Below are 12,026 nucleotides of genomic sequence, written 5' to 3'. Positions count from 1 at the left end.
TTTATCTCACACACTCACATTAATCTCACCCACTCACATTTATCTCACCCACTCACATTTATTTCACCCACTCACATTTATCTCACCCCTTCACATTTAACTCACCCCTTCACATTTATCTCACCCCTTCACATTTAACTCACCAATTCACATTTAACTCACCACTTCACATTTATCTCACCCACTCACATTTAACTTAAGATTTAAGTGTCAGATTGAGACGTCGGGGTATGTCAGAGCTAATGGTGTGTGTGTGTGTGTGTTTTGCAGGTTTAAGTCTCAGATTGAGACGTGGGGGTATGTTGAAGCTGATGGAGTGGGACACTGTGTTGCTCCGATGTTGTTTGAGACCGGCTTTGTTCCTTTTGAAGTCTCCGTTGACAAAGGACCCTACTCCAGATCCGGACGCTGGCTCTCAGGTGAGTGCAGGTGTTCAGGTGACTTTAAGGTGGCTTTAAGGTGGATTCAGTGTGGAACGAAGGTAGTTTCTGGTCTTAAACCCATCAGTTGGGACTGGATAGTACCTGGGATTGACTTGATTCACTGATTGATTAATTGATTGATTGCTGATTGATTGGTGAATGGAGTGATTGACGGAGTGATAAACTGATCGACAGTGCACCACAGTAAGCTGAGTGTGGGGCTGAAGTTGCTCCTGGTGAATGGGACTCAGTGGCAGTATTATGGAACGCCGGGAGTTGGAGGAATTCTGATGATGGTGTGGAATTCTTCACTGATAAACTCTGACAAAGTCAACGTGGAGCTGTGGGGCTACGATGAACCAGGTGAGCTCCGTTACGCTCAGGTAGAACTCACCTGAGGACCCTCTGCCTGCCCACACTGTAGCGTCATAGCACCGACCTAGCTACCAACTTGGACACCTTAGCACCCACATAGCAACTACATGGACATCATAGCAACCAACTGGAACACCTTAGCAACAACATATCAGCCACCTAGAACAACAGTTATTCAGCTTTATATTTAATTACATTTATTATAATGTAATCATTATTATTCATTCATTCATTCATTCATTATCTGTAACCCTTATCCAGTTCAGGGTCGCAGTGGGTCCAGAGCCTACCTGGAGTAATTGGGCACAAGGCGGGAATACACCCTGGATGGGGCGCCAGTCCTTCACAGGGCAACACACACACACATTCACTCACACCTATGGACACTTTTGAGTCCCCAATCCACCTACCAACGTGTGTTTTTGGACTGTGGGAGGAAACTGGAGCACCCGGAGGAAACCCATGCAGACACAGGGAGAGCACACCACACTCCTCACAGACAGTCACCGGGAGGAAACCCACGCAGACACAGGGAGAACACACCACACTCCTCACAGACAGTCACCCGGAGCGGGAATCAAACCCACAATCTCCAGGTCCCTGGAGCTGTGTGACTGCGACACTACCTGCTGCACCACCATGCCGCCCCATTATTATTATTATTATTATTATTATTATTATTATTGTTTCACTGAGGTCTCCAAAGCCTGTGCTCAGACTGTGACGGTATGTGTATGCCTCAGGGGAGCCGTACTCAGAGCACTGGAGCACGCAGTGGACGTATTTGTACACCGTGGGGAGAAATGTGACCAATAATGGAGCCTTCAGCTTCACGCCCAAGCGTTCTGAAAAACCCTGGTCCAACTGGCACATGGGCAGCATGAGGCTCAGCCCCAATACTGTGGCAGATGGACAGTGGTAAGAATGAGACCAGCAACTTTAAAGAGTCCGGTTCATCTTTGTATATTATGTCCTGTAAAACATGTTTAAAAACAAACACCCCCTCCATATACACACACACTGCAATAAAGCATCAGGGTGTGTGTGTGTGTGTGTGTGTGTGTGGGCGTGCACGCAGTAATGTGAACAGTGTGTGGAGTGGAGCTCATGCCCTGGCCTACCACTTGGAGGTAGAGTTTAGCCGAGACTCCATGGGCTGGGCTTTTGAGAACTGTGTTAAATGGGACAAAGAAGAGAAGAGAATTCCCAACTTTCTCCCGGAGCTGATGGACTGTCCCTGCACCCTCGCCCAGGCCCGAGCAGACACGGGCAGGTTTCACGTAAGTACTCCACCCAGCACCACCCAACACAACCTCAACACCGTCCATCTCCAACAAAACATAACCCGAAAACCAAAGAGACACCACCTAAACACCAAAGAAACACCACCTAAACACCATTCAAACACCAACTAATAACCACCCAAACACCAAAAAAACACCACCTAAAATCAAAGAAACATCACCCCACACCAACAAAATACCAACCAAATACCACCAAACAACTCAACAACAAAGAAACACCCAAATTTCACCCAACACCAACAAAACACTACCCTAATACCAGGATATATCCTAACAAAAACCAAAGAAACACCACCTAAACACTGTTTTGCACCACCCATAAACCACACAACACCACCTAACAGCAACAAAACACCACCCAAACATCAATGGAAAACCACCCAAAAACAACAATGTACCAACACCAAAGAAACACCACCCAAAAACACCAGCCAAACACCACCCAACACCAACAAACACCACCCAGACACCAGGCAACACTACATAACACTACCCAACAGCAACAACACACCACTCAGCACCAAAGAAACACCACCTAAACACCAAAGAAACAACACCCAAACACGACTCAACACCAACAAAACACCACTCAACACCCAAAAACCACACAGCACCAAAGAAACAACACCCAAACACGACTCAACACCAACAAAACACCACTCAACACCCAAAAACCACACACACCAACAAAACACAACCACACAACACCACCCAAGCACAATTTAACAGCAACAAACCCCAAAGAAACACCACCCAACACCAACAAAACACCACCAAAATTCAACACCAACATTCAAACAGTCAGCACCCAAATACCAACACCACCTATATCACACCGAAGCACCACCCATACACCACACAACACCACACAAAAGCAGTAAAACACCACCAAGGTATCACCTAACAACAATAAATCACAACATCACCCATACCACACAAAAACACTACCCAACACCACTTAAATAACACACTAACACCACCTATACCACCCAACACCAAAGAAACACCACCTGAACACCAACAAAACACCACCCATACACCACAACACCACCTAACAGCAACAAAACACTACCCAACACCAAAGAAACAACAACCAACACGAAAGAAACACCACCCAACACCCAAAAACACCACCAAAATAAAAATACCCAACACCAACAAATCAGCACCCAAATAACGCTAACACCACCTATACCACACCCAAACACCACCCAACAGCAACAAAACACCACCCAACACCAGCAAACAAACAATGCCAAATAACAACAAAACACCACCCAAAGACTACCCAGACCTGAGTGAAGAAGCAGTGAGCTGAGTGTTTTAAGGTTGCGTAGAGATGTGTGTAGCGCTCTTTGGTGTGTGTTTCGCTGTTTGTGCAGACGGATTATGGCTGTGACATCGAGAAGGGCAGCGTTTGTACTTATCACCCTGGAGCAGTCCACTGTGTCAGAGGAATACAGGCCAGGTACCAAACACACCCAACCTCACACAAACACCACACAACACCAAAAAAACACAATCATTCTCACCACCACAGAGCTGTCCACTGTGTAAGAGGAATACAGGCCAGGTAACAAACACCACCCAACCTTAGCCTGGTGGACGACCTGGGATTTGAGAGGAATGTGACAGTGTTTATTTGTTGTTGTGTAATTCCTGGACAGTCCTCAGTATGGCGCTGGTCAGCAGTGTTGCTATGACAGAACTGGGGCTCAGATTCTGACAGGAGATTCGATTGGGGGCAGTACTCCAGACAGAGGACACGACTGGGGCGCCCCCCCGTACCTGAGGCCCCCCCGAGTCCCGGGACTGTCTCACTGGAAATATGATGTCATCAGCTTCTACTATTGCTGCCTGTGGTCAGAGAACTGTCACTATTACTTCACCCACCGACCGTCCAGCGACTGCAGGACCTACCGCCCTCCACGAGCAGGTAAAAACCCCCTCCTCCCTCCCCCTTAGCAGGTACAGACTACTTTTATATCCTGTTTGTTTGTTTTGTGATGTAATTACAATGTTTTACGTCCTGCAGCCTCTGTGCTGGGTGACCCTCACTTCATGACATTTGATGGAGTGTCGTACACCTTCAATGGCAAAGGAGAGTACACTCTGCTGCACTCAGAGCACTTTAATCTGACCGTTCAGGGCCGGACAGCGCTGTTGACTGCTCGCAACGGTAAACACAGCCACAATGAATCACCTGCTTTTATTACCGTCTCCTTACACAGCGCTCTCTCTACGGACGTACACCACAGTCTTTATGTCCTTTAGCAGACCTCTGATGGCGTCTAACAGGCCAGCAGTGGCCATGTTTAAACAGCCGTACTACAGCAGCAGGCCACCAGGGGTCAGTGTAACACTCTCAGAGTGGACAAGAGCATCAGAGGAGATCCTGATCACTGCTTTAAACAACGCTTCAGTGCTCTTTAAACTCCTCTTTCAGGCTCGGCCATTATGGCGACGAGGCTCAGTTCGGTGGCGATGAAGGAAAAGGACTCTGATGTCATCGAGGTGCGTCTCTCTGATTGGCCGAATCACCTGCAGGTGTTGATGAACCAGGAAGAGCTCAGCTTTTCGGAGCAGAGCTGGATCGACCTGAAAGGTAAACACACCTTTAACACCCCCCCACCCCCACCCCCATGCCGCACTGTCAGAGTTTTGTGTGTGTTCTAGATATATTCTGATGTGCTGTTTCCTCTGTGTTCTAGGTGTGTTTGTGTTCTCCGCGGTTCCACAGAACGTGACTGTGATGTTCGCCTCTGGGGCAGGGCTGGAGTTCCGAGGTCAGGGTGAGGCCATGACCTTAACGGTTCTCCTGCCGCAGGACTTTTCTAACCAAACGGTGGGGCTTCTGGGTAAAATGAACGACCAGGCTGCGGATGACCTGACGGAACCCGACGGAACCGTCACCTGTAACGCTAACGCTAGTGCACAGGACATATACGCCTTCGCTGTGGCATGTGAGGACTTCCACTCTTTAATTTACTCTAAAAGGTCTGAAACGCCTTGCTGTGTCACAGGTCAGACTTTAGAGGGCAGTGTTTTGACACTGAGCTGTTTGTAACTAAGTTGCATTAGAAACAGACGGGTAGGACATGGGTAGACCTTCATCACTCTGCAAAATAACTACAATAAAGATACTAGAGCAGAAAGCAGACAGCGTTTAAACAAACATTGATTTCAGACACGACTCTGTGCCTCCCTCAGAACACTGCCTCAGTGGAGCTTTCCCCTTGTTTCAGACACAGCCTTAGATTTAAGTAAAAATGATTTGTGAAAGTGTTTTAGTGAAATTTATTACATTTTAAAAATGATTTACAGCTTTCATCAAACAAAATCTTCTTCCCGAAACTTAATATTTAGTTTTTTTACTCACACACACCGCTCCACATTAAAAGCTACAGTCGCTTCTTACTCACACACACCGCTCCACCTTAAAAGATACAGTCGCTTCTTACTCACACACACCGCTCCACCGTAAAAGATACAGTCGCTTCTTACTCACACACACCGCTCCACCGTAAAAGATACAGTCGCTTCTTACTCACACACACCGCTCCACCGTAAAAGATACAGTCGCTTCTTACTCACACAGACCGCTCCACCGTAAAAGATACAGTCACTTCTTACTCACACACACCGCTCCACATTAAAAGATACAGTCGCTTCTTACTCACACACACCGCTCCACCTTAAAAGATACAGTCGCTTCTTACTCACACACACCGCTCCACCTTTAAAGATACAGTCACTTCTTACTCACACACACCGCTCCACCTTAAAAGATACAGTCACTTCTTACTCACACACACCGCTGCACATTAAAAGATACAGTCGCTTCTTACTCACACACACCGCTCCACCTTAAAAACGCTGAGCTTCTGAATGTAAACTAACAGAGAGAACTGCATTAACTCACAATCATAGACATTCCCTTTATTGTGGTCTAGAACCACCTACTACAGCAGGAAAATAAATCTGACGGACACACAATAGGACCAGTGAAAAAAAACAGGCGTCTCCATATCTCCAACACACACACAGCATTTTATTCCCTCTCCTCCTCCACCGTCTACAGAGTCTCTATGGAGTAATGATGATGATGATGGAGGACAGAGAGTGTGTCTCACAGCGTCCTGCCTGGTTCCATTCACCACCATTGTCCACTGCTCTGACTCCCACTGAAACACTGTCCATCTCTGTGTTTACGGTTCACTCATTCTCTCTCATTCTCTCACTCTCTCTCTCTCTCTCTCAGGGGCGATCAGTAATGAATCCTCTCTCTTCACGTATGACTCTGAGTTCCTGCTGAAAGAATATTATTTTTCTCCGAAGCACGATCCCTCGTTTATTCCGATCTTCTCTGTGACCGAGGATCCGTCCGATCCGCTCCTGGGTCCGGCGTTGGAACTGTGTTCTGGAGAAGGATTCCATTTCTGTAAATACGACACACTTATCTCTCGGAGTCTAGAACTGGGGAACCAGACTCTGCTCTCCTACCGCAGGTACACCATCATCCAACAGGATCTAGAACCAGGTAAGAGTCAGAGAACCCTAATATAAATGATATAGAACTCAGTAAGTGTCATAAACATAATGTAAAATATCTAGAACCTAGCTTCTGAGAAAAATAATTAATAGAACCGATGTATGAAATTATTGGCTGGTGGCTAGGGCATTGCTAGGTAGGTGCTATGGTATCTTTTGGTTGCTAAGGTGTTGCAGTGTGGTTGCTGTGGTACCCCACATGATTGCTATGGTATTTGCTGCAGTATCTGGTCTGGCTGCAGAGTGTTGCTTGTTGGCTGCAACATTATCCCAGGAGGCTTTCAGGATGTTGCTAGGAGATTGCTGTGGTATTCCATGTGATTGCTAGGAGGAGCAGAAACATTTAGCCGTACAAGGTTTGATCTCGCTGAGATAGTAGTGTGCTATAGAGTGGGCACTATTTAGTGTTAGTGCTAGACTCAAAGTGAATTCAGACATTTCCACTGTCCAACGCATATTGGGAGCCATTTTTGGACACAGCCAGTGCCCTCGAACAATCCCACAATACACCACATTAAGTACTGTAGAACCCATGCACCCTAGCGCTGAGCACATACCCATAATGCACTGCGCTGATTGGTAAACCTGCCTTAGGTCACATCAGAAATCTTTCAGTACCCTCCTGAACTCAGCGCCCTATTCCTGTGCACTATGTAGTGAGTAAGGAGCCGGTCAGAACACAGCTGTAAATTGTTGTTGTTAGGGAATTATTTTACAGTTTTCCAGTAAAATTTTTGAAATTAATGAAATCTTTCCTTCTGGATTTCTACAGACTCGTGTACACAGACTGTGTGTTTATTGTTTTCTGATAAATATCTGACAAATACAATCAGCACTCATCAAGGTTTACACACCACAGTTTAGTCCCTACTCAGAACCACGAGAGAACCGCCACTAAAACAGAACCCAGGACCAGGACCTGATTTACCTGGTGGAGAAGCAGAACAGACCAGCAGAGTCCACATGATGTGTGGTGGTGTATGAACACTGAGATGGTGTGTGTGTGTGTGTGTGTGTGTGTGGTGTAGTGGTGTCGTGCGGTTGGCTGGCTACACCAAATCAGGGGCAGAAGGAGGGGACGCTGTATCTGACTGGGTCGAATGTGAACTTCTCCTGTAATCACGGTTACCGTCTCCACGGCGCAGAACAGCGGGTGTGTCTCAGCAATGGGAGGTGGAGCGGAGAACAGACGCACTGCATCCAAGGTAACCACACAACACCCTCCTCCACCCACAACACCCTCCTTTAACCACCACAATACTCTCCTCCACCTACATAACACCAACATCCACCTACATCACCCTCCTTTAACAAACAAAGCCCATGTAGGGCTTTATATGTTAATAACAGAGTTTTGTAATCATTGCAGAAGTTTACAGGCAGCCAATGGATTGATGATAGAACAGGGCTGATGTGTTCAAATTCTCTAGTTTTAATGAGGACCCCGGCTGCAGTGTTTTGAACAAGTTGAAGTTCTGCTGGTGCGTCCTGATAGTAGTGTGTTACAATAGTGAAGTCTTGAAGTAATAAAGGCATGTACTAATGTGTCTGCTCCTGCAGGGATAAAGCATTTCTAATCGTGGCATTTACAAATTGATAACGTTCCCTTAAGTAAGATTTGAACCATAATAGGGCTGTCCCTGTGATTCCAACCATGTTTTCTACCTTTCTAGGATAATATTGTGATCTATCGTATTGAAAGCTGTGCTGAGGTCAAGAAGCACCAGCAGAGATACGTGGCCTTGATCAGAGGCAAGAAGAAGATCGTTTGGGATCTTGACTAGAGCTGTCTCAGTGCTATGATGTGGCCTGAATCCAGATTGGAATTTTTCATATATATGATTCTTATGTAGATATGAACTAAGTTGTTGGGCCACAGTTTTTCTAAGATCTGGACAAAAATGGCAGATTTGAAATAGGCCTGTAATTAGACAGTGTACTAGCATCAAGGTTTGGTTTCTTGATCATAGGTTTAATAACTGCTAGTTTAAAAGCTTTGGGTACATGGCCCAGGCTAAGCGATGAGTTTACTATAGTTAAAAGAGGATTAATAATAGCTGGTAGTACTTCTTTTAAAAGTAATTTTGTGGGAATTGCATCAAGTGTGCAAGTTGTACAGTTTGTGGAGGTGATAATCTCTAGTTCTAACTGTGGGAGTGGGTAAAAGTCTTTCTTTTACAGTTACATTATGTTATATTATAACAGTCACATCGGGTGGCAGCCAGGGCAGATTTAATACTGTGGATTGAGTTTGTTGTCTAATATTCTCAATTTTATTATTAAAAAAGTCCATAAAATCTTTACTGGTGAGAGTTGCTGGAATTAGCCAGAAACGGCTTGATATTTTGTAATTCTGGAAAACACACTAAACAGTGCTCTCGGATTGTTTTTATTATTGGAGATCAGCGAAGGATAAGCTGAGCGAGCTTTAGTGAGGGCATTTCTATACTCTATAAGGCTGTCCTTCCAGGCAGAATGGAACACTTCCAGCTTGGTTGATCACCATTTCCGCTCTAGTTTCCGTGATGTTTTAAGGTATGGGTTTTATCATTATACCATGGGGCAAGTTTTTTCTGTCTAATACGTTTTCTTTTAAGTGGTGCCACTTCTAAAGTAGATCGACAGGTATTTTCTAAGTAATCAGTTAGTACATCTAGCTCCGTAGGTTCTGATGGAGTGGGAACTTGGGTTGATAGTTCTGGGAGGTTTTCTATAAATTGTACGATGGTAGATGATTTTATTATATGCTTTGTAGAATAGCGAGGGGACATATATATATTATGGCTAAGACGTAGCTCATATGAAATAAGGGAATGGTCGGAGATTGCTGAGGATTGCGGTAAGATATTAATTTTGTCTATGTTTAGACCAAGTGTCAGAACTAAGTCTAAAGTGTGACTGCAGTAGTGAGTTGGCCCTGTTACATTTTGAGTAATACCAACAGAGTCTAGGATTGAAGTAAATGCCTTTTTAGTGGGTCATCTGCCTTCACAAAATGGATATTGAAATCTACAATTATAACTTTATGATTGCACACAGCTAGGTTTGCAGCGAAATCAATGAATTCTTTAAGAAATTCTGAGTAAGGTCCTGGTGGTCTGTAAATGTTACATAATAAAAATGAGTCCTTTTTTGTGACCAGGTTTGTAATAATGGTGAAGAGAACCTCAAAAGAAGTGAAGGTGTCTCATTGTTTAAGACTGATATCTAGGGTGTTTGGGTAAATTACACATACTCCACCTCCTTTGCCTGATAATCTTGGGCTATGCACGTAATTATAGTCTAGAGGGGTGGCTTCATTTAGTGCTGAAAATTCATTTGGTCTAACCCAAGATTCCGTGAGACAGAAAACGTTGAATGTGTGATCACTTATGATATCATTTACGATGACTCCTTTTGAGTTTAGTGATCTTATGTTGAGTAACCCAAATTTTAGTTCTACCGCTTTTGGTTGAATTAGAGCAGGTGGATGTTTTTGTGCCTCTGTAATAAATAATCATGTTGAGATAATCTATAAAATAGATCTATGGATGGTTAGTAAGTGATAAAGACAGAAATAAGTATAGAAATAACAGTATAAACAAGTAACAGGAAAACTAGGGCGAGCAAAACAGCTTCTTCTAAACCGGTACAGGAACAGCCAAACGGGTTGCGGACAGATCACATCCTCTTTTACATCAACCTTCTTTAACCACCACAACAGCCTCCTCCACCCACAACACCCTCCTCCACCCACAATACTCTCCTTAACCCACACAACACCCTCCTCCACCCACAACACTCTCCTTAACCCACACAACACCAACCTCCACCTACATCACCCCCCTTTAACAAACACAACACCCTCCTCCACCCACAAAGTCTTCTTTAACCCACACAACACCCTCCTCCACCCACAAATCTCTCCTTAACTCACACAACACCAACCTCCACCTACATCACCCTCCTTTAACAAACACAACACCCTCCTCCACCCACAAAGCCTCATTTAACCAGCACAACACCCTCTTCCACCCACACAACACCAACCTCCACCTACATCACCCTCCTTTAACCACCACAACACCCTCCACCACCCACAATACTCTCCTCCACCCACAAAGCCTCCTTTAACCACCCAAACACCCTCCTCCACCCACAACACCCTGTTCCACCCACACAACACCAACCTCCACCGAAAGCACCGTTCTTTAACTGCCACAACACCCTCCTTTAACAAACACAACACCCTCCTCCACCCACAAAGCCTCATTTAACCACCACAACACCCTCTTCCACCCACACAACACCAACCTCCACCTACATCACCCTCCTTTAACCACCACAACACTCTCCTCCACCCACAACACCCTCTTCCACCCACACAACACCAACCTCTACCTACATCACCCTCCTTTAACCACCACAACACCCTCCTCCACCCACACAACACCAACCTCCACCGAAAGCACCCTTCTTTAACTGCCACAACACCCTCCTCCACCCACACAACACCCTCCTTTCCCAACAACACCCTCCACCACCCACACAACACCAACCTCCACCTCCATCGCCCTCCTTTAACCACCACAACACCCTCCTTTCCCAAAAACACCATCATCCATCCACACAACACCCACCTCCACCCACAACACCCTCCTTTAACCACCACAACATCCTCCACCCACTCACACAACACCCACCTCCACCTCACACAACAACCACCTCCACTCACACAACAACCACCTCCACTCACACAACAACCACCTCCACTCACACAACAACCACCTCCACTCACACAACCACCTCCACCTCACACAACAACCACCTCCACCTACATCACCCACCTCCACTCACACAACAACCACCTACACCTACATCACCCACCTCCACCTACATCACCCACCTCCACCCACACAACAACCACCACCACCTACATCACCCACCTCCACTCACACAACAACCACCTCCACCTACATCACCCACCTCCACTCACACAACACCCTCCTTGACCCACACATTTTTTTAGCTATACTCTAAGGTTCTGAAACGCGTCTAACGCTCGTTTGTGTAGGTTTAGTTTTCTAGAATTTTACACAGTTTAGTTCCTGTGACGGTGTGTTTGTAAGACACTGTTCAGGCCGTGAGGTGGGAGCGTTTGAGGAAGCCTGCTGTAGAGCGACAGAGGAATCCAGAGGGACATAAAACCCCAGAGACTCAGCGTGACACAAAACTGTTCAAATATTTAAAGAAAAGTAAAAAAAATAATAAAATCTAATTGAAGAAACAGCCAGTGCATTGTGGCTGGAACAGAGGGTCGTTCTCCTCATCAGCCACCAGGGGGCAGCATTTACCAGGATTTAACACTAGATACAGGCCTTTGTTTCACCACCAT

General features: G+C 45.7%; 1 protein-coding gene across 1 annotated transcript in view; it reads left to right on the top strand.

Moving 5' to 3' along the window:
* Nucleotides 1-12,026, top strand: part of LOC136676309 (sushi domain-containing protein 2-like) — a 128,203-nt gene that overhangs the window by 96,998 nt on the left and 19,179 nt on the right. Inside the window, exons 3-13 of the mRNA XM_066653208.1 lie at nt 271-419; nt 618-785; nt 1,541-1,715; nt 1,876-2,077; nt 3,484-3,569; nt 3,769-4,037; nt 4,137-4,280; nt 4,548-4,706; nt 4,813-5,064; nt 6,363-6,641; nt 7,681-7,857. Coding sequence (XP_066509305.1) covers nt 271-419; nt 618-785; nt 1,541-1,715; nt 1,876-2,077; nt 3,484-3,569; nt 3,769-4,037; nt 4,137-4,280; nt 4,548-4,706; nt 4,813-5,064; nt 6,363-6,641; nt 7,681-7,857 — 2,060 coding nt within the window. The remainder of the gene's footprint in view (nt 1-270; nt 420-617; nt 786-1,540; nt 1,716-1,875; nt 2,078-3,483; nt 3,570-3,768; nt 4,038-4,136; nt 4,281-4,547; nt 4,707-4,812; nt 5,065-6,362; nt 6,642-7,680; nt 7,858-12,026) is intronic.

Source organism: Hoplias malabaricus, chromosome X2, assembly GCF_029633855.1.
Source record: "Hoplias malabaricus isolate fHopMal1 chromosome X2, fHopMal1.hap1, whole genome shotgun sequence".
In the NCBI taxonomy this organism is placed as follows: Eukaryota; Metazoa; Chordata; class Actinopteri; order Characiformes; family Erythrinidae; genus Hoplias; species Hoplias malabaricus.
This window is presented reverse-complemented; position numbering and strand designations above follow the sequence as displayed.